The 27,903-nt window shown below is 48.4% G+C and overlaps 1 protein-coding gene across 2 annotated transcripts; it reads left to right on the top strand.

The window, feature by feature from the left end:
* Nucleotides 1-20,488: 20,488 nt before the first annotated feature.
* Nucleotides 20,489-26,892, top strand: LOC109759067 (uncharacterized). Of its 2 annotated transcripts, none has more exons than XM_020317908.4 (7): nt 20,489-20,744; nt 21,395-21,504; nt 22,086-23,866; nt 24,565-24,618; nt 25,404-25,496; nt 26,078-26,224; nt 26,418-26,892. In XM_020317908.4, exons 3-7 carry the CDS (start codon nt 22,190-22,192, stop codon nt 26,547-26,549), a joined length of 2,103 nt encoding a protein of 700 aa, XP_020173497.1. In that variant the 5' UTR covers nt 20,489-20,744; nt 21,395-21,504; nt 22,086-22,189; the 3' UTR covers nt 26,550-26,892. The 2 variants fall into 2 exon arrangements, with proteins under 2 accessions (XP_020173497.1, XP_020173498.1); XM_020317909.4 differs by having other exon boundaries at nt 20,498-20,740.
* The last annotated feature ends 1,011 nt before the right edge of the window (nt 26,893-27,903 follow it).

Genomic DNA, 27,903 nt, shown 5'->3' with positions numbered 1-27,903 from the left:
CCCAGAGGGCCTAACAGGCTCGCAGGCAAGCAGCCTACGGGCGCAGGGGCGCTGCGGGCGCTCGACCTGGGCGAGGGCCGAGCGGGCGCCGGCGCGGCGCAAGCAGCGGACGCCGGAGGTGGCCGCGGGCACAGTGGAGCGAAGCAGCTGTGGGGTTGGGGCGGCGGAGCCGCGGTGAGGCAGTGGCCGGAGCGGGGAGGTGCGGTCGGCGGCTGTTATTGCAGGCCACGACGAAAGCGTCTAGGCGCACGCGGCGAGGACAGTGCCAGCAGCAGCAGAGCGGCTGTGAGCAGCGGGCGGGGCCAGCGATGGGCGCGGTGGTGTGCACGCGCGCGACGAGGGACACGGTTAGGGGACGGGGGCGTCCAGGACCTGCGCGGGGGCGACGGAGCGCGACTAGGCGCGTGCGGCGCGTGGCCGGGAGTTGGTGGAGCGCTGCGAGCGCATCTCAGGGGCGTGCGACGCAGGCAGAGCAGGTGGGAAGGAGGGATAGAGAGGGATCTCACGTGCGTCGTGAGAAGAGGGTTCGGCGAGGCGCGGGGAGGCCGTCGGGGAGGGGATGAGGACGGGGCGGCGGGGATGAGGTAGTCCGGTGAGGCAGCACCGGCGATGACGTCGGCATCGTGGCGTCGAGGCGAGGAGGCCGTGGCACGGGTGCAAAGGGGGTCATCGCTGGCGGGGCGGCTCGTCCACCGTAGCAGGGTCGTCGGGCGGGGGGGGGGGGCTCGAGCATGGCGCCTTGCGAAACCAGGGCGGCGGCCCGATCCAGATCGTGGGAGGGGGTGAGAGGAGTGGGGATCGAGAGGAGTGGGGGGGTTAGGGTTTCTGGTAGTGGGGGGTTATAGGCGGGGTGGGCCGACCTGGTGGCCCGGTTGGGCTGAACGGCCCACGGGAGGGGGTCTTTTGTTTATTTTGTTTTCTTTTACTTTTTCATATTTTTCTTTTCTATTTGTTTAATCTTTCAAATTGTTTTAGTTATGTAAAACATATAGTTAGCACCTAAACTAGTAATAGTAATTATACCACTGCCACAAGTATTCTTGTAGTTATAAAAAGTAGTTTTCAATAATTTAACCATTTAAGAGACGTTTACATAAATATTTTATCTACTGATTTAATTAGTTTAGTGCATTTAAACATTTTATAAAGACTTGCTTTCTCCACCAATATATCTTATGAATTATTTGTCACAATAAGAACATTTTAGTTTTGACTTTTGAAAACTTTAATTGTTTGACTTGTTTTTGAATTTGGATTTCGAATCGGTTTTGAACTAACACGAGCTTAGCAATAGTAACTGAGGTGACGTGGCATCATTAGCAGGGAATTACTGTAGTCTACTTATTCGGGCGTCACAGTTGACCAAATTGGGTTCTTGGTCTTTCGCATAGGGGTTGCGGCGACGCCTTTCCCAGAACTCCTTGGCAATCAACTCAGTCACAGTCTTGCCCCTTGGCTTCGGCCAGTTGGCAGGTTTCTTCTGGAGTTGAGGCGGAGGTGGCGCACTTGAGGAAGCACCTGCTGACTCAGAGGTGCGGTAGCGCTTTGATGTTGCACGTCCGGGGTTGACACGGCGGACTTGCTGCTCAGGAAGTTCATCACCTGGAGCCAAACACACGAGGAGAAGAAACAACACGAAGGAAAGAGCATAAGCCTCAAAACAGAACAACATGGATCAAAAAGTGGTAGGAAAAAGATGGAATTGGGCATGCAGTGGTAGTACCGTGACCTAACCGCGGCAGTACCACTCGAGCGGTAGTACTGCGCGAGCTGAGCGGTAGTACCGCTCTAGACGAGGAACGGCGGTTCCCTACTGCCGTGACCAGATCCGGCACTACCGGGGATGCCAAATTCAAAAATAAACCTACCAATCCTTAATCCGAATAGTCTAGCCGCTTTCTCCAAACTACTCAAGCCTAGATTTTGCCAAAAATCGAGAGATGCAACCACTATTGCCCCAAGACACTAGATCTGAAAACTAGACAAACGGAGAGGAGGAACGGGGGCAATACCGGCATCCATGGCAAGAGGACGGGGTGGGGATCGACTCCACCAAAGGGAATGGAGAGGGACGGCCCGGAGACGGCGGCCCGCCGGAGCCCTCCCGTGGCGAGGCGACGCTGGAGAGAAGAAGAGGAACAAGGGGGCGGTGCGAATGGGTATGGGAGAGACGAAACCTCCCCCGCCCCGACATAACCCCCTGGTCCCGCCCCCCAACGGTAGTACCGCTCGGGTGGGCGGTAGTACCGCTTGTCAACATAAGCGGTAGTACCGCGCACCACCAGCGATAGTACCGCCCAGCGAGACTCAACGACTAGACAAAAAGGCTTGACTCAAAAAGAACGGAAAAACAAACGGCAAGAGGAAACTAAGACTAAACAGAGAGAAAGAAAGGCAAGAGACAACAAGGACCAACCACAAGACACAACCTCTCCAAGGAGAGGGCGGTGGCCGGAGCCACCTATGTTTGAGTCAATTGGTATAGCACCGCGAAGAATTATCCTTGGGCCCATGACCAAAACTCGTCTTTGAAGCACAAGTACCATAAAAAAATGGCTAATGTGAAAGAGTTGATCAATTTATGCATAATGGGGGGAGGGAGAGTTCATTGAGAGAACAACACTCCCCCTATGTCCATGCCTACACTTAAACAAGATAACAAGTTGAGTATGGTGAGGGTGTGCAAGGGTTCAAGCAACATTGCTCGAATCAATGATATTTAGCTCATGCCTTAACTCGCGAAATCTTGCTTCATCCAAAGGCTTCGTGAAAATGTCTGCAAGGTTATCATGAGTGTTGACATAGTTGAGCTCGATCTCCCCTCGCCTAATATGATCCCGGATGAAGTGATACCGAATCTCAATATGCTTCGTCTTGAAGTGTTGCACCGGGTTGAGAGAAATCTTGATGGCACTTTCATTGTCACACCAAAGAGGCACTTTGTCACAAATGACACTGTAATCCTTTAAAGTTTGCCTCATCCATAAGAGTTGTGCACAACAACTACCGGCCGCCACATACTCCGCTTCGGTGGACGAGAGAGACACACAACTTTGCTTCTTGGAAGACCAACTCACCAAAGAGCAACCAAGGAATTGGCACCCTCCGGAAGTGGACTTCCTATCCACTTTGTCTCCCGCCCAATCGGAGTCCGAATATCCTACAAGCTTGAAGTTTGCTCCTCTTGGGTACCATAAGCCAAAGTTTGGGGTATGAGCCAAATATCAAAAGATTCGCTTGACCGCCACAAAGTGGCTTTCCTTAGGTGCGGCTTGAAACCGTGCACAAATTCCCACACTCAACATGATATCCGGTCTAGATGCACAAAGGTAAAGCAAGGAGCCAATCATGGAGCAATATACCTTTTGATCCACCACTTTACCATTGGGATCAATGTCAAGTTGGCACTTGGTGGGCATTGGAGTGGAAGCCGGCTTGCCATCACTTAGCTTGAATCTCTTAAGCATGTCTTGAGTGTATTTGGCTTGGTTGATGAAGGTTCCTTCTCTTCTTTGCTTCACTTCGAACCCGAGGAAGAACTTCAACTCTCCCATGGAAGACATCTTGAACTTTGAGGTCATGAGAGTGGCAAATTCCTCATTGAAAGCTTTGTTAGGGGAACCAAAGATAATATCATCAACATATAGTTGGCACACAAACAACTCCCCTTTGACCTTCTTAGTAAAAAGAGTGGGGTCGATTAGCCCAACTTCAAATCCACGATCTTGTAACAACTCGGTAAGGTGGTCATACCACACACGTGGGGCTTGTTTAAGGCCATAGAGTGCCTTATCGAGATGATACACATGATCGGGGAAGTAGGGATCCTCGAACCCGGGGGGTTGTTTGACATAGACCAACTCATTTATGGGACCATTAAGAAAAGCACTCTTCACATCCATTTGTTGCAACTTAAAGTTATGATGAGAAGCATAGGCAATTAACATGCGAATGGACTCAAAGGCGAGCAACGGGAGCAAAGGTTTCACCGTAGTCGATACCCTCGACTTGGGAGTAGCCTTGTGCCACCAAACGAGCCTTGTTGCGAATGATAGTTCCATGAGCATCTTGCTTGTTTTTGAATATCCACTTGGTCCCAATGACATTATGGTTCCCCGTTGGCCTTGGCACCAATCTCCACACCTTGTTGTGCTCGAAGTTGTTGAGTTCTTCATGCATTGCATTAAGCCAATCCGGATCCTCGAGCGCTTCATAAACCTTTTGGGGTTCCACACAAGAGACAAACGCATGATGTTCACAATAGTTTGCTAATTGTCTACGAGTGCTTACCCCCTTAGTTAAGCTTGCAAGCACATTCTCCATGAAGTACCCTTTGGTGGTGAGCTTGGAAGCAATCTTGGCGGCACGACGCTCCAATTCCTCCTCGGAAGTGAGATGAGGAGAGGAAACTTGATCATCTTAAGCGCCGTCTTGAGCTTGTTCTTGATCTTGAGCTTACTCTTGATCTTGAACTTGCTCGGTGGTGAGAACTTGACCTTGGGCATCATGTGGTGGTTCACCACCATTTTGAGGGTGATATTGCCCTTGATCTTGGTTATTTGGTTGAGGGCCTTCACTATGTTCTTCGGAAGCGTGTGGGTCTTGGGTTGGTGATGGTTCCACTTGAGTGGTACATTGTCCTTCTCCTTCGGCCACAAGGGGTTCCTCAATGGGTAGGATATGACCAACACCCATTCTTCTTATGGCTTGGTGAGGAATTTCATCACCTACATCACAAGTACCACTTTGCTCCACTTGGGAGCCGTTATTCTCGTCAAACTCCACGTTACACGTTTCCTCAATAAGTCCCGTGGGCTTATTGAGAACACGGTAAGCATGAGAGTTTGTAGCATAACCAACAAATATGCCCTCATAAGCTCTAGCCTCAAATTTAGACAAACGGACACCTTTCTTGAGAATGAAACACTTACACCCGAACACCCGGAAGTACTTGAGGTTGGGCTTGTTGCCGGTGAGTATCTCATATGGAGTCTTGTTCAAGCCTTTGCAGAGGTAGAGACGGTTAGATGCATGACACGCCGTGTTGATGGCTTCGGCCCAAAAGTTGTAGGGAGACTTGAACTCCGCCATCATGGTCCTTGCCGCATCCATCAACGTCCGGTTCTTCCTCTCCGCTACACCATTTTGTTGAGGGGTGTATGGTGCGGAATATTGATGCTTGATCCCCTCATCACTAAGAAACTCATCCAATGTGTAGTTCTTGAACTCGGTGCCGTTGTCACTTCTTATAGTCAAGATCTTTGCATTGTGTTGACGTTGGGCTTCATTTGCAAAGTCAATGACGGTTTGTGGGGTCTCGCTCTTCCTCTTGAAGAAGTACACCCAAGTGTATCTTGAATAGTCATCCACAATCACCAAGCAATACTTCCTACCCCCAAGACTATCAAAGGATGGAGGCCCAAAGAGATCCAAATGAAGGAGCTCCAAAGGCCTCTTCGAGTAAATGATAGTCGTGGGAGGGTGAGCCTTCTCATGTAGCTTTCCTTCGATACAAGCACTGCAAGCACGATCTTTAGCAAAACTAACATTCGTTAGTCCACGGACATGGTCCCCCTTGAGAAGACTTTGCAAAGATCTCATATTGACATGGGCTAAACGGCGATGCCAAAGCCATCCCACGTCAACTTTAGCCATTAGGCATGTCGCGGTCTTAGTGGGTCGCTCCAAAAAGTTAATCACATATAGACCGTTCTCGACATGCCCAACAAAGGCTACTTTAAGAGCCTTGCTCCACAAGAGGGCCATGGTATCAATATCAAAGAAAGTGGCAAAGCCCATGATTGCAAGTTGACGAACGGAAAGTAAATTGTATGCAAGGGACTCAACAAGCATGACCTTCTCGATCGTGAGATCATGAGAAATGACAACCTTGCCGAGTCCCAATACCTTAGAAGACGAGGCATCACCCCACTCGATGTTGGTGGGCATAGATGGAATATTGTGCACGTCCACCACCAAGTCCTTGCTTCCGGTCATATGATTTGTAGCTCCACTATCGAGCAACAATGATCCCCCACCGGAAGCAAACACCTACAAGAGATCAATGCTTGGTTTTAGGTACCCATTTTGTAATGGGTCCTTTGATGTTAGTAACAAGGGTCTTAGGAACCCAAATAGACCATTCAATATACTCATGAGGAGAACCAACAAATTTGGCATAAACATGCCCATCACTAGCCCGGCACAAAACATAAGAAGGATTAAAGTCGTCGGCTTTGTTGGAAGGGGTGGCATTGCCGTTCTTGACACCACCACCCTTCACATTGTTCTTCTTCTCCTTGGAAGCACCCTTTCCCTCCTTCACAAAGGTTTGCTTGATAGGGGGAGGTCGTTTGGTCTTGTCATTCTTCTTCTTGTTCTTGGGCATGGGTGCGAACCCAATCCCTTCCTTGCCCACAACTTCCTTTTGATTGCTCAAAAGGTCGTTGAGGTTTTTCTCACCTTGTATGCACGACACAAGGCCTTTCTCAAGTTGCTCCTTCAACTTAGCATTCTCCTCAAAAAGATGCACATGCTCACAACAAGGGTTAGTACCATTTGCACTATCAATTAACACCATATGAGGAAAGAAGGCTTTCTCCTTGGTTAACTTCACTTGGAGTTGATCATGAGACTCCTTGAGGCTAGCATGAATACCTTTCAAGGCCTTGTGAGCCTTGTCAAGTATATCAAACTCCTCCTTGAGTCTAGCAAGATCAACCCCAAGTTTGGCTTTCTCGGAATTGAGCACACGAGAAGCAACAAGAGCATGATCAAGATCTTTCTTTAACTTAGCATGATCATCATTGTGTGACTCCTCAAGAGCCAAACGGACCACGCTCTTCCTCAAGAGCATTGGAAAGATCCAAGATCTCGTCGGCATAGTCACGACTATGCCCCTCCATCTTAGAGATGGTAGCTTCGTGAGCCTCAATCATGTCATTGGCTTCACCAAGTTGTTCCAAGAGTGCAACGAAGTGTTTCTTGGATTTACCCTTGAGTTTACCCATAAAGGTCTCAAACTCATTCTCCTCCACATTTTTTCCCTCATCTTCATCAATGCCATCCGTCAAAGAAGGATGATTAATGATGGTAGTTTTGATGTTGGGGGTTGCCTTGTTGGTGGCTTTAGCCATGAGGCACTTGGCAGTGATGCTCTCATTGGGTGAGTCGAAGAGAGACACCCGTGGAGTCGTCGCAATGGCAACGGAGGCCATGGCAATTGACTCACTATCTTCATCATCATCATCATCCTCATTGTACTCTTCTTGTACCACCAATGCCTTGGGAGGAGTCTTCTTGGTGAAGTTTCTCTTGTTGGGGAAAGACTTGGCCTTGTCCTTTCGGATGAGCTTGCCACCATTGTCTTCCCTCTTCTCATAAGGGCACTCCGCAACAAAGTGGCTCACATTGCCACAATTAAAGCAAGTCCTCACTCGTTGCTTGCCCTTTGCGCCACTTGAATTGTTCTTGTTGAAGTTGGGCCTTGAGTTCTTCTTGCTCCAAAATTGCCTTGAAGCAAGAGCCATGTGTTCATGATAGGCATACTTCGTATCTTCGAGGTTGCTCTCCTCTTCTTCCTCTTCATCCTCTTCCTCCATACAAACCTTGGCCTTTAGTGCAAGGTTGGGCTTCTTTACTCTTTGAGAGCGTAGTACCGCATTGTCGGCGGTCTTGTCCAAGATGCTCATAGCAACGAACTCATCCAACACTTCACTTGAGGACAAGGTGTGGAAGTCCGGTCTTTGACGAATGACGGAGGACATGGCTTTGTGGTAGGGCATCATTGCCTTGAGGAATTTGCGTTTGATCCAATTGTCATCCGTGTCCTTACTTCCATGATCTCGGAGTGAGACCGCGAGCTTGGTTACCCTCCGATAAAGCTCACAAGGTTCTTCATCTTCTTTCATTGCAAACTCATCGGCTTCATCTTGCATCACTTCATAGTTGGAGCGTTGAATGCTTGCGCTTCCCCGGTAGAGGGAAACAACTTGGTGCCAAGCATCTTTAGCCATGGAGTAGGGCCGGAGATGAGGAAGATCTTCGGGTGGGATTGCTTCTTGGATGATGAAGAGAGCATTCTCATTGAATTGATTACCCACGGCTTCTCTAGGAGTGAAGTTGCTTCGGTCATGCAGATAGAAACCTTCTTCAATGATTCTCCAAAGGTTAGTGTTCACATGATTTAAATGACGCTTAAAGCGATAGACCCAAGAATCAAATTCCACATTCTTCTCAATCTTAGGGGCCGGACCGGCATGATTCAAATGAGTGGAAGGAAGCGGTCCACCATAGACAAGTGGAGGTTCCACATGGGCATAGATGTCGGTGCCATTTTTACCACTAGAAGAAGGAGCTTTCTCGCTAGTAGCTTCCCCCTTGTCGGAGGTAGCATCCGTCACCTTGTTAGTGGGATCACCCACTTTCAACGGTGCGGTGGAAAGTTTAAGCCCTTCTATGAATTTATTAAACATGCTTTCGACCTCGGTCGTCATGGAGGTTTTCAATGTGTCCAACGCCACATTGAATTCCTCACGAGAGACCGCGGTTCCCCATCTCCCGTAGACGAGACCGGATTCGCACCGGAGTGCTCCTCCACACCGTCTACGACGTCAACCATACTCTTCGGACGGTAAAGTCCTTAGTCAAGAAACCTGGCTCTGATACCAATTGAAAGGATCGATATAGTTGACTAGAGGGGGGTGAATAGGCAACTAACAATTTTTCAACTTCTCTTTACCAATTTAAACTTTGCATCAAAGTAGGTTGTCTAGATATGCAACTAGGTGAGCAACCTATATGATGCAACAACAACAAGCACACGAGCAAGCAAGGGATATATCACAAATAAGCTTGCACAAGTAAAGGCACGAAATAACCAAGAGTGAAGCCGGTGAAGACGAGGATGTGTTACCGAAGTTCCTTCCCTTTGAGGGGAAGTACGTCTCCATTGGAGCGGTGTGGAGGCACAATGCTCCCCAAGAAGCCACTAGGGCCACCGTATTCTCGTCACGCCCTCACACAATGCGAGATGCCTTGATTCCACTATTGGTGCCCTTGGAGGCGGCGACCGAACCTTTACAAACAAGGTTGGGGCAATCTCCACAACTTAATTGGAGGCTCCCAACGACACCACGAAGCTTCACCACAATGGACTATGGCTCCGCGGTGACCTCAACCGTCTAGGGTGCTCAAACACCCAAGAGTAACAAGATCCGCTAGGGATTAGTGGGGGAATCAAATTTCTCTTGGTGGAAGTGTAGATCGAGGCCTTCTCAACCAATCCCGAGCAAATCAACAAGTTTGATTGGCTAGGGAGAGAGATCGGGCGAAAATGGAGCTTGGAGCAACAATGGAGCTTTTGGGGGAAGAGGTAGGTCAACTTTGGGGAAGAAGACCCCCTTATATAGTGGGGGGAACAATCCAACCGTTACCCCCTAAAACAGCCCCGCAGAGGGCGGTACTACCGCAGGAGGCAACGGTACTACCGCTGTGCTCAGCGGTACTACCGCTCCCCCAGGCGGTACTGCCGTGCAGTCTGGAGGGCAGGAGAGAGAGCAGGAGAGGGACCCAGTGCGGTACTGCCGCGGTGGTAGGGCGGTACTACCGCTCATGAGCGGCACTACCGCTCTACTGCCGCTGCTTAGTGCCGCACAATCCGACACGAGAAGCGACCCCCTCGAATCGACGCGGTAGGAGCCTGGTACCGCAGCGGTCCTACGGCTGAGGACCCACCGGCGGTACTACCGCTCGGAGCGGTACTGCCGCCTGTGACTCCTAAGCGGTACTACCGCTGGGCACCGCGGTACTACCACTGGGACCAGACGAAGCACAAAGAAAGGGGAAAGAGCTCTCCATGGAAGCGGAAAGGCTTAGAGGGTGTGAAAAGGATGTGTACGTGTTGATTCCACCCTAGCCTTACCAAAGCGGACCCCCTCTTGATAGTATGGTGACTCCTACGAAACTAGTTCACCAAAATAGAAGCGAAAGAGCTACACCGTCTTGAATAACACTCCGAGGGGAAAGAAATCGTCTCGTGCCAAAGGATGAATCTCTAAAATGCTCAAAGCACACGATTAGTCCGCAAACACGTTGTCATCAATCACCAAAACTACATCTAGAGAGATATGCCTTAACATAATGCCTTTAGCTCAGCTGATGCATATATACGAGTTGCTCGAGACGGGCTTGCTAGAGCCACAGACCAACATTTGAAAGATATGCGGGTGAGCTCACATTGTACAAATCTGATAATTATATACCAATAGCCCCCGAGACTTGAAGCAGTTGATTCGACTGATTTAAGGATCATTGTATAATCAGGTGCTTACGGAGAAGAACAACCTGTTGTCTCAGGAGCTGGAAAAGTGTCGGACCCAGCTAGCTGCTGCGACCGCCGAACTGGAGAAATCCAAGAGGCATCGCCTGGTAATGTTTCCCTCCATTGAGAAAAAATAGAATTATATACCAGCAATGCTAACACAGTTGCATATCTCATGGCAGGATCGTCAGATCAACTAGAAGAGGCACTGGAAGTCGCGCGAGCGGGTGAATAAGAAGCCAAAAGGCAACGCGCCGCGGGCGAACGTATATTGACACGGGTCAGGGAGGAGAAAAACGAGCTCTAGGATTCCAACACCCAGCTGGGCGAAGAGCTGAAGATGTGCGGGCCCAGCTGGCTGACTCCGTGAAGGAAAATAAGAGGCTACGAGGCGGCATATTTAGTATGTGTTCAAACTTACCTCCGTGTACTTGGGCGAGGAAAGGAACTGACAGAGTTATGTCTGTAGGTATGCTGACTGGCCATCCCGAAGAGGATATGTCCGGATCTTCGGGCGATCTGCTACAAGAGCTGTCGCAAATGCACGAGCGAGCTCGGCAGGCAATGTTGAGTGTTGTCAAGGCCTTATGGACATCCGCCTCCCCTCCAGGAAGTACGGAGGAGCTTGTATAGCTATTCAAGGGAGCGTGGCGGCGTTCCGATTATGGAAGATATCGGCCTGCCGAGAAGGTGCGCGAGAGGCCTGGGCCATGGTAAAAACACGGTATACCAAGCTTGATCCTAATCATATGGCCCGGGTCGAACCTCGAGGGTCAGATGGAAAAGAAATTCCCGTTAGTTTGGTATATGACCAAGTAAAAGTAGCCGCAAAATACTCTCAACAGGATTGTAAGTTAGACGACATGTTGGACGGTATAGAAGAGGAAATTTTTGAGTCCAGGTGACTATGTACTTTCCTTGATATATTTGTCTCTAGCCGGATTGTAAAACAATTGTCATGGCAGACCTTTTCGCTTCGACCTCTGGACCCGAAGGTGCGGAGTGTTTCCGAATATCTGAGCGGCAAAATAAACCGGGGTATGCGTGGAAACCAGGCGTAGGGGTCATAGTTGCTTGAACAGACAAGTTGTATCCGGCTAGCTATGTTATATTACATTGTAGTTGTAAGAAACATCTTCCAGAGAGAATAGTTCCGTTAAGGGTTCCTTTCCCTGGGCGAGCATGTGTTAACATGCATGCCCGAACTGTGATTGAAAAAATCTCAGTATACATAACATCTGGGGGTTCATAGTGTAATGAGTAAAAAACATCTTTAGTCCGCCGACCGAATATTCCCTTAAGAACGCTAGCTTTCGGCTTCACCCAGTCTAAGGTACACATCCGGATGACCCGGCAGTAACAATCACAGAGGTGCTCCCTTTATGCCCTGGCCGAACTAACGGGAACGTAGGGCATAGGCACAGGAACCAGGCAACCCAGCTTGGCCAAAACTTAAGTCATATCGATGCATATAATGGTGAAGAAAAGGTACATACGAGGAAAAGACACATGTGGTGAGCTTAATGCTCGGAAATTAATAATAATAAGCTTCTGTACAAGAAGCCCCCAGGTATAATTGACGATCATATTTGAGAATGTGTACGTCATAGGTGCGCGGTTTAGCCGCACGAAAGCTTTAAGGCTAAAAAAATGAAAAAGCAAAAAGAGAGGGATAAATAATGGAAACAAAAGGGATAAGGAGACGAACAAAGAGTTCGGCGCTAGGTGTAGAGAATCTTCGGAGTCTGGCCGCGTTCCATGGGTTCGGCTCTAGGCGATTGTTTGATGCATCACACAGGCGGTACACTCCTCCCGTGAGAACTTCGTCAATGATGAAGGGACCCTCCCACTTGGGCTTGAGTTTGTCCTTTTTCTTCTCCGTCAAGCGTAGAACGAGTTCGCCGACATTATAAGTCTTGGCCCGCACTTCTCTGCTTTGATATCTGCAAGCCTGCTGTTGATAAAATGCGGAACGGGTTTTTACAACGTCGCACTCCTCCTCCAGGGCATCTAAGTTGTCCTGCCGATCAAGCTCGGCCTCTCTCTCTTCATACATGTGCACTCGCGGTGAGTCATGAATAATGTCGCAGGATAACACAGCCTCTGCGCCGTACACCATGAAGAAGGGTGTCTATCCGGTAGTGCGATTGGGCGTGGTCCGCAGCCCCCAGAGTACGGAGTCGAGCTCCTCAACCCAGTGCTTGTCTGATTCTTTCAAGGACCACACTAGTCTGGGCTTAATGCCGCTCATAATAAGACCATTGGCTCGTTCGACTTGGCTCGTTCGACTTGACCGTTTGTTTATGGGTGATAGACGGAGGCGTAATCGAGCTTAATGCCCAGATTAGCACACCAGGTTTTCGCCTCATCGGCTGTGAAATTGGAGCCGTTATAGGTGATGATGCTGTGTGGAACACCATAACGGTGCACAACACCGGATATGAAGTCTATCACGGGCCCGGCTTCGGCCGTTTTAACTGGTTTGGCCTCTATCCACTTAGTGAATTTATCCACCATGACCAGCAGATAATTTTTTCTTATGGCTTCCTCCTTTAAGGGGTCCGACCATATCAAGCTCCCAGACCGCAAAAGGCCAAGTGATGGGGATTGTTTGTAGAGCGGTGGGTGGCATATGGCTTTGGTTGGCGAAAAGCTGGCATCCGACGCATCGTTGGACAAGGTTCTGTGCATCTGCTCGGGCCGTCGGCCAATAGAAACCTGTATGGAAGGCCTTGCTTACAAGGGCCCGAGCTGCAACGTGGTGGCCACCGAGACCGGCATGAATTTCAGCCAAGAGCTCCCGCCCCTCTTCCTCGGAGATACATCTTTGAAGTACTCCGGTAGAGCTTTTCTGCGGCGAGCCTCATTCTGATCCTCAGGGAATTCTCGCCTATCAAGGTAGGCCAAGAACGGTTCGGTCCATGGGGCAATGACTGCCATGATAAGATGGGCTAACGGTGTTATTTCGGTGGCTGAGCCCCCGATGATATCGGTATGCTCGGAATCTGGGGTTATAGTCGGATCCGGACTGGTGTTGCCGCTCTCCCCTTGCCACACTACGGATGGCTTGAAGAGCCTTTCCAGAAAGATGTTAGGTGGGACGGCGTCGCGCTTGGCGCCGATGCGAGCAAGGACATCCGCCGCTTGATTACTTTCTCGATCCACATGATGAAACTCGAGCCCCTTGAACCGGGCCAACATTTTGAGAACGGCGTTATGGTAAGCTGCCATCTTCGGATCTTTGGCATCAAAATCTCCATTTATTTGAGATATTGCAAGGTTTGAATCCCCGCACACTTCCAGGCGTTGAATGCCCATGGAGACAGCCATCCGAAGGCCATGCAATAAGGCCTCGTATTCGGCTGCATTGTTGGAGTCTGTGTATAATATCTGGAGTACGTACCGAACTGTATCTCCAGTGGGGGATGTTAGGACAACGCCCTAAGCCTGCCAACATTTTGGAGCCGTCGAAGTGCATGACCCAGTTGGAATATGTGCCGTACTCTTTAGGGAGTTCGGCCTCTGTTCATTCGGCGACAAAGTCAGCTAGTACTTGAGATTTAATAGCCCGGCGCGGTCTGAATGTTATGTCGAATGGGAGGAGCTCAATGGCCCACTTGGCGATCCGGCCCGTGGCATCGCGGTTGTTTATTATGTCGTTGAGTGGTACTTCGGAGGCCACCATGATTGACCACTCTTGAAAGTAGTGTCGTAGCTTCCGGGATGCCATGAAGACCGCGTATGCTATTTTTTAGTAATGAGGGTACCGGGATTTGCATGGTGTGAGGACAGTGGATACGTAGTCTACCGGCTTCTGAAGCGGGAATTTGTGTCCGTCCTCCTCTCGTTCGACGATGAGCACCGCACTCACGACTTGGTGCGTTGCCGATATGTATAATAACATGGGTTCGCCGACGCTCGGTGCGGCCAGGATTGGGTTGCTCGCTAAAAGAGCCTTTATTTCTTCCAGTCCGGCGGTTGCTGCGTCCGTCCACTAGAAGTGATCGGTGCGCCGGAGAAGGCGATAAAGTGGCAGTGCTTTTTCTCCTAGTCGGGAGATAAAGCGGCTTAAAGCTTCCACACATCCGGCTACTTTTTGGACTTGTTTAAGGTCTGTTGGTGTAGCCAACTGTGACAAAGCTCGGATTTTGGCTGGGTTTGCCTCAATTACTCTATTGGAAACGAGGAAGCCCAGCAGTTTTCCCGCGGGAACGCCGAAAACACACTTTTCCGGATTGAGCTTGATGTCATATGCACGGAGGTTGTTGAATGTAAGACGTAGATCGTCTATTAATGTCTCGACGTGCCTTGTTTTGATGACAACGTCATCCACATATGCTTCAACTGTCTTGCCGATCTGTTTCTCCAGGCATGTTTGAATCATGCGTTGGTATGTAGCGCCGGCGTTTTTGAGTCCGAAGGGCATAGTGTTGAAGCAGAAAGGCCCATATGGGGTAATAAATGCTGTTGCGGCTTGGTCAGACTCTTTCATTTTGATTTGATGGTATCCAGAGTATGCGTCGAGGAAACACAGTGAGTCGTGTCCGGCCGTAGCATCGATAATCTGATCGATGCGAGGGAGGGGAAATGGATCCTTAGGGCAAGCCTTGTTAAGGTCTTTGAAGTCGACGCATAGGCGCTAGGATTTATCCTTCTTTGGCACCATCACCAGGTTTGCTAGCCATTCCAGGTGTTTTATTTCTTTGATGAATCCGGCCTCGATTAACTTGGCTAGCTCCCCCCCCCATGGCTTGTCGTTTGGGTTCGGAAAAGCGTCGCAGTGTTTGCTTGACCGGTTTATATCCCTTCAGTATGTTGAGGCTGTGTTCGACTAACCTGCGTGGGATACCCGGCATATCAGAAGGGTGCCAGGCGAATATGTCCCAGTTCTCGCGTAGGAACTCTCGTAGCGCGGCGTCAATTGTTGGGTTCAGTTGTGCCCCGATGGATGCTGTCTTCTTGGGGTCCGTCGGGTGGACTTGAAATTTGACTATTTCGTCTGCTGGTTTAAAGGATGTGGATTTGGGTCGCTTGTCCAGGATTACGTCGTCCCTATCCACCGTGGAGCGTAGTGCGGTTAACTCTTCGGCCGCGAGGGCTTCAGACAATGCCTCGAGGGCCAGGGATGCGGTTTTGTTTTCGACGCGGAGTGCTATGTCCGGATCACTGGCAAGAGTGATAGTACCATTGGGCCCGGGCATCTTGAGCTTCATGTACCCGTAATGGGGTATAGCTTGGAAGCGTGTAAATGCATCTCGCCCCAATAGGGCGTGATATCCACTGTTGGAAGGGGCCACTTGGAAGGTTATCTCTTCGGACCGATAGTTCTCCGGCGTGCCAAATACCACGTCGAGTGTGATTTTTCCTGCGCATCGTGCCTCCCGACTGGGAATGATTCCTCGGAAGGTGGTGCTACTTTGCTCAATGCGGCTACTGTCTATCTCCATTTTGTTGAGAGTGTCCTCGTAAATGAGGTTTAGTCCGCTACCGCTGTCCATGAGCACTTTGGTAAGCTGAAAGCCGTCCACAATTGGACTGAGGACCAAGGCGGCTGGTGCCCGGACTGTCCTGAATTTTGGTTCGTCATCGGCATTGAAAGTTATGGCCGTGTCGTCCCAGGGGTTTATTGCTGCGACTTGGCAGACTTCAGCGAGGCCGCGGAGTGCCCTTTTGCGCCTATTGTTTGAGGCGAAAGTCTCAAAGACCGTCAATACTCTGAGGTCGTCGTCTTCCGGGGGGTGTTGCTCTGCGGTATTTTTGGTGAGGAGATCCTCGCCGCTCTTGGCCACTTGCCGGAGTATCCAACATGCTCTAAGGCTGTGGGTTGGTATGGTGTCCGGTGTTGTGTGTATTTTGCATGGCCTATCGAGCCATCCCTCCAGAACGGTTCCGCGCCCCGTAGTGAGCTTAGATTTCTTTACTATTTCATCAGGCGCCCTACGAGGGTGCATCCTTTTTGCCCCGGACGAGGGGTTGGGTGGAAACTGGTGGCTCCCATGGAGCTGCCTGAGTTTTCCAGGCGCTTTCCATTGCGCAGTACTTCTGTACTATGGTTGCCAGGTCAGCGAAGTGTAATACGCGACGACGATTAATGGCATTGAGGATTCCTCGTCCGTGCAATTGTTGCAGAATAGTGATATCGCATCTTCGTCGTGCCAATCTTTAATCTTATCTTTGACAAGGAGGAATCTGGCCCAGAAGTGATGGACAGTTTCCTGAGACTGTTGTCGTGTGTACATGAGATCGCGTGTATCTGGGTGGGTGGGTGGATTTAAGTCCGAACCCTGACCCAATTTGGGATCCGGAGTTTGAGAAACTTCCGAACTTAATAGTTCGGGCTCCGGGATATTAACTGATTTTTCAGGCCCGTTGTCCGATTCTAGGTTCGGAGGGCAGGGCGTGTTGTTCCGCAGACGGGTATCCGGCTCTTCAGGCCCGGAAATCTGAACATAGTTCGTCCTCAATATAGAGGGAGAGTTGTTATTTCGCTCCTCGATTACCGCTACCTGATGGGTGATCGGTGGAGATTTGATTTCTCTCTGATCGGGTTTAAGCCCAATCCGATCGTAGTTTGTTGCGACCCCCAGGGCGGCGATGAGATCAAGGAGGTCGTTTAAAGACGACAACTCCGCCGGATCCATCTGTTTAGAGTGTTCGGAGTCAACACGGAGGCGATTTTCGATGACCCGAGAAGTCATCGTTGGCTTAACGGCCGAACGGGCGGTCATGGTAAAGCCGCCCGGCCGGAGGGTTTGACCTGGGGCCAAGCTCCTCCGGAGGTGATACTGTCCTTGGCAACAAGGCGAGCCATCAATCCTGTCTTCGACATCACAGCGGAACTCTCAACGAAAGCACCAATGTCGGTGTCAAAACCGGCGGATCTCGGGTAGGGGGTCCCGAACTGTGCGTCTAAGGTTGATGGTAACAGGAGGCGGGGGACACAATGTTTACCCAGGTTCGGGCCCTCTCTATGGAGGTAATACCCTACTTCCTGCTTGATTGATCTTGATGAAGTATTACAAGAGTTGATCTACCACGAGATCGTAATGGCTAAAACCCTAAAAGTCTAGCCTGTATGATTATGATTGTTGCCTCTACGGACTAAGCCCTCCGGTTTATATAGACACCGGAGGGGACTAGGGTTGTACAAAGTCGGTTACAAAAAAAGAAATCTTCATATCCGGACGCCAAGCTTGCCTTCCACACCAATGAGAGTCCCATCCGAACACGGGTGAGAGTCTTCGGTCTTGTATCTTCACGGCCCAACAGTCCGGCCCATGTCCAATAGGCCGGACGCCCAAGGACCCCTTAGTCCAGGACTCCCTCACCCGTCAAGACACAAGTCGAAGATACCTGGATATAGAAACGAATAACGCCGGCCACAAGTGGGACGTAAATACAAAGCGGACACCAACAATATCCATCGTACTTTCCATAGATTCAAACTAGCGCATTTCATAGATTCAAACTAGCGCATTCAACCACTTATCAAAAGCACAAAAATGGCACGAACCACGGTTCTCATATTTCAAGAAGGTAGAAGACAAGAGGCCCCCATTTCACACCCTAGCCTGGCCCGGCCCAGCCCAATCGACCCATGCAAATACCCGCACAGCTCCAACGCCACACCGGACCCTTTCAAAAAAAAGAGAAAACCACACCAGACCAGGCCGGGCCGGGAAGGGCAGCCCTCAGCCCACGCAGCCCACACGAGGGGTCCAAATCTAACCAGCATCCACCAGAAGATCCGAAAGCGAGCCCGTCGCCGCATTAGTTGACAGCCAGTTTTAAATCATCCACATCCCCAGAGCACCAGGATTTCCCATTCCGACACACACACACACACACACACATACACCCGTCCCCAGCCCCCGGCCGTCGATCTCCGTGATCGGACAGCTGTGATCTGTCCACGACACCCGCCTTTGCCCGTGGGCTCGGCTCACTTTCCCCCACCCCACCCCTGAAAAACACCGCAACCCACCCCACCCCACCCATCATCGTCGCCCCTCCCACTCTCTCTCTCCCTCCCCCTATTTTCCTCCTCGAGCCCCGAGACGCCCAGCTAGAGACAGCGGAGCAGGCAGGCAACAACGGACAGGAGGAACCGGGCCAGGCTCCCCCACCCCCTCCGCTCCTCATCCCACCTCCCACGCTGCCGATCGGCCGATCGGGAGGAAGGAAGGGGGGCCCTCATTACATAGATATAGAAATGGACAACTTTGGTTACAGTCGTAGAGCAAATACAAAGAAGATACCAACGATATTCATCCTACTTATCCCTAAACTTAAACTAGTGCATTCAATCACTTCTCAAAAAGGAAAAAGAAATGGCGGAGAACACATCTGTCTCTTTATTCAAATAAAAGAAGACAAGCGCCCCTCATTACATACCTTTACCCGGCCTAACCCAGTCCAACATCCTCACAACAGCCCATGCCCAACTAGGGATCCAAATATAACCACCATTTAGTGGTAGAATTGAAAAAAAAACAATACTTCTAGTTATTCCGAAAACACCAGTTTTGAATTCATATTGTCCTCTATTAGTGGGGATGAACAACATGCTTGGTAATACATGTCCACGTATAATCAATACATGCATGACAAAAGCAGAAACCAATCAAACATGAACATGCATTGGCTTTACCTTGATGGTATTGATCACAACACAAGTTGGATCACCTCGGATATAGAACCAATTAATGAACATGAGCATGCATATGTAGCCATAATTCTCCTCATGAAAAGTGTCAACCTTGGGAATCTGCATGCTCGATAGTATATGATTACGCACAATCAATATATGCATGTCAAAGGCGAAAACCTACGGAAATGCGCTTTCCCTACCTTGTCGGTACACATCAGAACACAAGTCGAGATACTTGGATATGGAAATGGATAACCCCGGCCACAAATGACACGTAAATCCAAAGTAGACACCAACGACATCCATCGTACTTTCCATAGATTCAAAGTAGCGGATTCAATCGCTTATCAAAAACAAAAACGACGCCAACCACCATTCTCTTATTCAGAAAGGAGAAGACAAGGGGCCCATTTCACACCATATCCCGACCCTGCCCAACCCAGCCCAACTCACAGCCCACAACCCACGTTCTCAGAACTGCGCATGCCCAACCAATGACCCAAATACAACCATCATTTAATGATAGAATTGAAAAAAAAATACTTTTAGTTATTCCAAAAACACCAATTTTGAAGTCATATTGTCCTCTATTAGCGGGGATGGACAACATGCTTGCCAATACATGTCCACGGATAATCGATACATGCATGCCAAAAGTGGAAATCAACCCGACATGAACACACATTGGCTTTACCTTGAAGGTATTCATCACAACACAAGTTGGATCACCATATATATAGAACCGATTAACGAACACGAGCATGTATATGTAGTCAAATAATTCCCCTCATAAAAGGTGTCGACCTTGGGAGTCAACATTCTCGATGGTACATGATCATGCACAATCAATATATGCATGTCAAAGGCGAAAACCTAATGAATGCATCTTCCCTACCTCGCCGGCACCCGTCAAGACACAAGTCGGAGATAGCTGGATATAAAAACGAATAACGCAAGCCACAACTGGGACGTAAATACAAAGCAGATACCAACAATATCCATCATACTTTCTATAGATTTAAACCAGCGCATTCAACCACTTCCCAAAGCACAAAATGGCGCAAGTCACAGTTCTCATACTATTTACCGCATTGAAGATAGAAGACAAAGAGCCCCCATTTCACACCCTAGCCCGGCCCGCCCCGGCCCAACCCAGGCAAATATCCGACGGCTCCAACGCCACACCACAGCTTCAAAGAAAGGGAACAACACACCAGACCGGGCCGGGCCGGGCGGCCCGCGGCCTGTGCAGCCCAACCAGGGGTCCAAATCTAGCCAGCATCCACGAGAAGATCCGAAAGCGAGCCCGTCGCCAGCATTAATTGATGGCCAGTTTTAAATCACCCACGTCCCCAGCACAGCACCAGGATTTCCCCATTCCGACACACACACCCCTCCCCCCCCGGTCCACAGCCCCCAGCCGTCGATCCGCGCGATCGGACGGCCGCGATCCCGCCTCCGCCTCGCTTTCCCCCACCCCACACCGGCCCCCTGAAAAACGCCGCAACCCACCCCCACCCCACCCCACCCATCATCGTCGCCCCTCCCACTCTCTCTCTCCCCTCCCCCTATTTTCCTCCTCGAGCCCCGAGACGCAGGCGACAGCGCAGCAGGCAGAGGCAGCAGCGGACGGGAGGAACCGGGCCAGGCTCCCCCCCCCCCCCCCCCCCCCCCCCCTCCCACGCCGCCGATCGGCCGATCGGGAGGAAGGAAGGAAGGGGGCCGATCAGGAGGCGCTGCGCCGGGCGGGCGGACGGTGCTTGCTCTGGGTCCGTACGTTCCTTGATTTCCCTTGCTCCTGCTTTGGTCTCCGATGCCGTCGTGGTGGTAGGGGGGAGGCGCGCGGGTGGGCGGACTGGTTCTTGGAGGGAGGGAGGAGCGGGACGGCGGGGCTGACTCGATTGGGGGTCGATTTGGGGGCCGGGGGCTGCGGGGTGCTGAGATCTGCGCGGGGCGGATCTGGGGCCGCCCGTTCCCCGGTGCTTCGTGGGCGGATTGGTCGGAATTTCGTCGATTCGTGGTCTGTTTCGTGGTCGGAGCGGGTCTGGGGGAGGGTTCCGTGGTGAAAAAGTGAATCTTTGGCCGGGCTAGACAGGATAAGGTGCTCGAGCTTAGCTTATTCGTGGTCGTGTTCGTACAAGAGCATCAATTTGCTACCTAGTCTGTATGTAATCTTGTCCGGAATGGAACCCTTCCCCAAGGTCTAGAGATGGGGTGCACGCCATGGGGGCATGGGACAGGCACGGGATTCTGGTACAAGCCCATCCCTTTATTACAGGGTCACAAACAATCGGAGCTGTTCCAGATTATTACGATTGTCGATTTCGACTTGTTAATTACTTCTATGTCTTGTTATATGCTGCTTATGTGATTCCATTTCCATTCCAGACAGAGACTAATTGACCTGTGATGCCCTTTTTTAGGCTGAAGCCAGGGAGACAGTTTCGCAGCATTAGCCAATTGGCTGCCGGAGGCTGCAAGGGCTTCCATCATTCGTCTCCGTGATTCATTCGTTGCTGCTCTTATACTTGAGGTATGTATGTATGACACCTGCATCCCACATTGCTCCTCCTGGTTATAATGGTGATGTATTTGGAGTGGTGTTGATTTATAGAGTTTCCTGCAGTGTAATGGCTCTACTTGATCTTGATGTATAGAAACATGGTAATTTATAGTATGACTTCGATGTACATGTACATGGTCCTTTTGTATTTGCCGTGCTGAGGCCAAATGTTTACTGCCATTTGACCAGTATAAGAGATTAGTTCTGTGCATCCTGTATTAAAGTTTTTTTTACTTTTATTTGTATTCAACACACAATATACGATGGGTCCAGTCCTATTTGATTTGTTTTTTTATTTTTGTATGAATTGTCTCTCAGCATTCTAAACAAATGTAGTTGCGTCGTTGCTCCTCTTTTAAATAAGCTGTAAAACTAGTCTTGGTAATGTGGGGTCCATCTTGCACATGCATATTAGTTAATGGATATGCTTCAAGAAACCTCAACAAAGTAGGTGCACAGTCTGCACATAGTTTATTGTTGTTTCTGTTATTTCTGCACCTGCTATATGTTGTGACTGTTGCTTACTATTTTCCATCTGTCCTATTTGCCAGGATTATCTACTTCAAGTTTCAACTGTTGCTTATTAGCGAGTGATTGTTTATTCTACTGAAATCATTTGAGCTCCTCATCAAGTCACCAAGGAACACAGGTTTTGATGCAACATAATAGGGTCACTATGCTGTCTTCCTCGGAAACATGCCACCTTGGTTCCAGTTCCAACAACCAGGCTATCGATCAGCAGAACCCTGCTGTTGATGAGCATAATCTACTTCCTGACACCCTAGAGAGTGAGAACTACCCACACTATGTTCTCAATAGTCACGAGGTAGGAATGCCAAGTGGAAGCATGATTGGTCAGCAAAATACAAGCTTGAGTTTGTGGGATTCACCTGGTTCTAGCTCCGTGGGCTTCCTAGCCGATCATGATAGCCTTTTACAGGCCAAAAGGGAACATTTTGCACCTGCTTTGTCTATAGGCGGCCCTTTAATCATCGAGGGCAGAAGACGAGAAAGCGGTAGTTCATTGCCTTCACACAACTTAAACATAGACCTGAACATTAATCAGGCTGATCAATTTGAGACCGGGAATGTTGATATGGTTCAAAGTAATGGACACTCTGGAATGAATACTTATCCTCCGAATAGAGGTCTTTCGACCACTGAAAATGTTCGTCGTGAAATTTCTCCTGGTGCTATAAGAAGTTCCTTGCATTCTGCAAACTTTTTTGATGGTACAGCAGGCCAGGAAGCCGGTGGAAGTTCTTCACATACTGTGAACCATTTTCGGTCATCTATCAAGAGGAAGAATGTTGCTGGAAGTCTCGGAGAGTCTTCTGCCAATGGGAGTTCACACAATCATCGCCAAAACAATGATATGCTGCTACCTTCGCTGTCCAGTCATGAAAGTACTGCTAATTTAAATATGACCTCTGTAAACTATGGTTTTTCATACCCTCCCATGGAGCAGTTGGACCAGAATACTGATACCTCAGAAGATGACATTTTTTCTGACCCTTATACACTATCTGGTCATCTGCATGAAAGTCAAAGATTCCTGAGAAATACCCGGATGAGAATAAGCGCCAATGAGTATGAGCAATCACTTACTAATCTGCTGCCTGAGGAAAGTTTCAGGTGTTCAGCTCATCAGCCTGCGCGGCAACAGTCTTCTTTTACGCCAGTGCAACCTAGAGGAGTGAATTCTTCAGCAAGTTCTCAAAATCGTCCTCATGTACCTGCTGTTGCTCAATTCTCGCAAAGTCTGCAGCGACATCCATCAAATGGTAATTTCGGTTCAAGAGCAGGGAGTTCTGCTGATCCAATAAATCCGACACCTGCTTCACAAGATCCTGGTAGCAGCCTGGCAAGAAGCAATCTCCCTGAGCCCTTTATGCTAGGTCCGTCGTTGTTTACTACTGATTCAACAAACTTGCTATCTGCACCCGGAAGCAGAAGTAACCAGCAAAATCCCAGCTCCAGCTCTACACTTCGAGCCGCTGCAAATGTAGGACCCCAACAGGTTCCTGGGTTGAATTCATCTCAGCCAAGTTCAGCCCCAAGAGGTTCAGCTGATGTACCCAGGAGAGCCTCACTTGCTGCTAGTGTTTCTCATTCCAGAAGTCCAAGCATTGCATTGCAGCACCGTGGGCATTCATCTTCATCACACGAGATTCGGAACCATCAACCAGGATCAAGCGCTCGTGCAAGTCTGCAACACTACTCCAGGGCAGTTCCTCCCTCTATTGATAGGCAAAACCCAGGTTACTTGGACCTTCAGTCTTTTATGCAGAGCATAGCTGCTTCAAGAGAAGGAAGCAGGACGGTCTCAGAGGTATGCTTCCCTGGAGTAATTCCATCTAATATTCTTCCGTTCTTACTAAGCACAGGTGTGGATATGTAGTTCCATATTTATTTTAAAATGATGATGTGCTGCAAGGAAAGTTCCCTTTGTCTATCTCTGTTTTTTTGCCTTCCTTACTATGTTTCTCAAAGAGGATATTATTTTCATTTGCTGACTAATAACCCGCACTAAAATCCACTTTCATGCGAAATATATTTCCATGTGAGCTATTTCATTTTCTTGCCTTGTGATTTGCTCTTGAATTATGAACTACTCCCTCTGTCCCAAAATATAAGAACGTTTTTCATACTAGCGTAGTATGAAAAACGTTCTTATATTTTGGGACGGAGGGAGTATTTCTTATCTGGCAATATCCCCACTTGAATTTTGAACTATTTCTTATAAAGCTACTCAACCTTTCCTTTGTTGGTTTATGAACCTATCCTTGAGTATCTCTACAATGTATTAATTATTTGCTACTGTAGATTTGTTCCGCTGTTGCAAATGGCTTTTTCTTCTCTTACCTGCTCTGTAAGGTAGTTGCAAATCAGATGTAGCTTCGGTACCTCTGAGCTGATACCGGGATGACTTCAGAATTTTCTGAATTCAGCATTTTCCAGTAATCTAATAAATGTATTACTTACTTTTTCTGCTTCTAAAATTTTGCCATATGATTTTTTCTTGTACAGCTTCGTAATGTGGTTGAACAAATTCGTCAGGGGAGAAGTGCTGCTAGACTGGAGGTGAGAATGGTTTATTTAATACACACTGTTATATTTCAATTAGCTTCTGGATCGGGTGTGAATTATGGAACTTAACCTTCAATTTGCTGAAGTTGCTTTTCATGTTCAATTCTATCGTCTGCGACAACAACTTAGTTTGTTGAACATACTGGTCTCCCGATAAAAAATGTGAAACTTGCCTGTATACTTAAACGTAAATGTGCTAGCTTTGCTAAGCAACCAATTTTGTAAGCCCTAAGTTCTTACTACTAGTGCCATACAAATTGTACTCATCCAAGTACCAATTATTGACCAGATAGTTCATGTTCCTACTTATTGTTTGCTGCTTAACAACTGACATTAAAAGGCAAATATTAAATCTCCAGTGCCAGCTGTTATAGTACAAGTGCCTTTAAGTACAGTCTGAAAGCTGCTACCAATCATAGTACCTCTTCCATTCCAAATAATGAAGTTACCTTTCCCCCTGAATCCAATATTTGGTGAAAGAAGGACGTGCATTGACAGAACTTGCATTCATTTGCATCTCTGTCATGTACTACGAACCACAATTCTTCCACCACAGGTATCCTATTTTACGCTATTCATGTGTATCCTTCAACCAGGAATATATTTTTAAAAAAGGTGAAAGACTGATGGACTGTCATTTAAGATTTGATTATTTGCATAGTTTTCATACTTTCAAGTACACGAAGGTTCTTCAACGGCAAGTGATGTATATATGTTACTGCTAATATCTATACTTCTACTGGAATAGCTATATAATAATGGCATTGATGTTTGGGCAGGATTTTCTTGTTGATCGTCAACTTATCAGGAGAGCCAGTTTGGTTGATAGGCATCGTGAAATGCGGCTTGATGTGGATAACATGTCATATGAGGTAATAAACTAGTAGCAGCACCTTCACCCCATTCCTAGATCACAAATCTGTGTTATCTATCCCTCGGCCAGAAATCCTATCATGGACTGCTCTGATACTGATTTTTTTTCTTAAATATGTCCATGCCAAGCTTATTGCTTTCCTTTCCATGAAAATAACACCCTGCGACATGGCTTTAAATAAGTACAAGGATATACAATATAAACTTGGGATGAGACGGGCCTGGCCTAGCCCTTGGAACTAGTGATAGGGACAAATAACAATTTGGAAAGCTCTGTATTAGTTTATTCCTTCAGAACTTGAATCAAGGACAGTAATTCCAGGTGGGGACCTGTCATTCTTGGCAGGATCTAACCAGATTCAAGTTTGCTGTTTCAATTTTGATGACCAGTGCTATATCGGCTATGGTCCTAGGCTTTTGTAGTTCTCTGTAACTAATTCCTTTATACTACATGTTTGGAGCTGGCACGAGTGGTCCATTGTAACTAGTCCGCGACCTGAAAGTGTGGTTTAAGTGGTACCATTTGTATTACATTGTTGAATTTGTGTTCAATTACTGCAATTTGCTGTGGTTTATCCAGGAACTGTTGGCACTTGGTGAACGTATTGGGCATGTAAGTACTGGACTCAGTGAGGAGAAAATAATGAGTGGCTTGAAGCAGTGGAAGTATCTCCACATACCATTGGAGGAACCTGCAACAGTTATTGAACCATGCTGTATTTGCCAGGTAATTCAAAGGCTTACATTTTCTTTACTTGCTGCTGTAAATTTGCTTGATTTTAAGTCACTTTGAGAGAACATTGTCATCGTTTAGAACTTCCGAGCCCACATGATTTAACTATTGTTCGAAGATTGTTTTTTAAACTTAAAAATAGCTCGCTCACTTGCTGACTGAGCATACCTTGTTTCGGTGTTTGCAGGAAGACTACGCCGACGGCGAGGACATGGGCAGGGTGGAGTGCGGGCACTACTTCCACACGGCGTGCATCAAGCAGTGGCTGGTGATCAAGAACACTTGCCCCATCTGTAAAAAGGCAGCGCTGGGCACCTAAACAACCGCCCGCAAGGAGACCGTTAGCGGCGCTCCTGCGGAAATCCGCAGTGATGCCTCCCTCCCCTGTTCCCCCCTTTACTAGACCAAGTGGGTTATAAGCGGCAAAGCAAGCATGCAACACCTCGTTTCCTCCTCCCAAGACTGCAACGCCGTCAAGGGAGCGCGGCGGGCAGGTGGAAATTATACCTATAGGCGGTGGGGTACCACATGGTACCCCTCTTACTGAATGGAAACGCCGACATTGGCTGTAGTAGACCTTGGATGGAGTTGGTTTCTGCTTCTGTTCAAACCTAGATTTGATGATATTCAAAATTTATTGAAATGACATTGTTACATTTTAACCAGGCGGTTAATCTCGTTTCCCTCTTGTGGCTGGCTGCGGTTTGGGTTGAGCTACGTAAGTGGCATGTAATTGGGGGATGGAATTAAGCTGTAAGCAACTTAGGGAAACAAAGTGGATGATGATCCCTTGGCCAGCTATCAAGGAAACAAACGTGTTTTAGAACTGAACGTAATGCATATACATATCCTCTTCGTTGGACAAAAAGAAGGTAGAATTCAGAACCCTACCCCTATGACTATGAGTGCCTCTGAGAGGCCGAGCATTGATACCAAGTCTAGGAATGTAAACAACCATACAAATAAGTTACTCCCTCTTATCCATATTAAATGTCGTGGTTTTAGTTCAAATAGAAAATAAGAGACGGTAACGCATCCAAGACACGTAGTAGAAGTGATATGTTGCTTTTTCTGCTCCTTATTGGACCAAAAACGGCCACCAGGCGGCAAGGGTCGTAAAAGCAATATCAAAAAAAGGAAAAAAAAGAGGACCAAAGTGGCCGGGTAGCACCGCGCAGCAGGACTAACAGAAACAAAGCAAGGTCCAGCTGCATCCTATTTTGTTTTTGATATATCTAACCGTTCATGCCGAATGGTTGCATCCTATTTTGTTTGTGTTGTATGCATGTTGTCCAAGTTATGTAGTGTATGAAGAATTTGTAGCTTTTTATGCCAGTCATCATTTCGATCAAATTTCTTTTGGTCATTGTCCTAGAGAGGGTAATGTAGCTGCTCATATTCTTGCTACTCGCTGGTGAATATTTGGACCGTGAACCGCCAGAGTTGTTGGATAATGTATTGCCAGAGTTCTTGGATAATGTATTGGTAAGTGTTTGATGTATATAGGCACCAGGGACTCGTACGTGTTATATAGACAGAACTCGGTTTACAGGAGATTGGTTCTGGTGTGATCAAGACGTGGCTCCTAAGGAAACTATACATCGGATAGAGAGCCATGTCTTGCACAAACAAAACCAAAGATTACAACACCTCTATAACTGCCTAACGTACGA

Source organism: Aegilops tauschii, chromosome 2 (genome assembly GCF_002575655.3).
Source record: "Aegilops tauschii subsp. strangulata cultivar AL8/78 chromosome 2, Aet v6.0, whole genome shotgun sequence".
NCBI classification, from domain to species: Eukaryota; Viridiplantae; Streptophyta; class Magnoliopsida; order Poales; family Poaceae; genus Aegilops; species Aegilops tauschii.
Note: the sequence above shows the minus strand (reverse complement) of the source record. Positions and strands in the feature narration are given on the sequence as shown.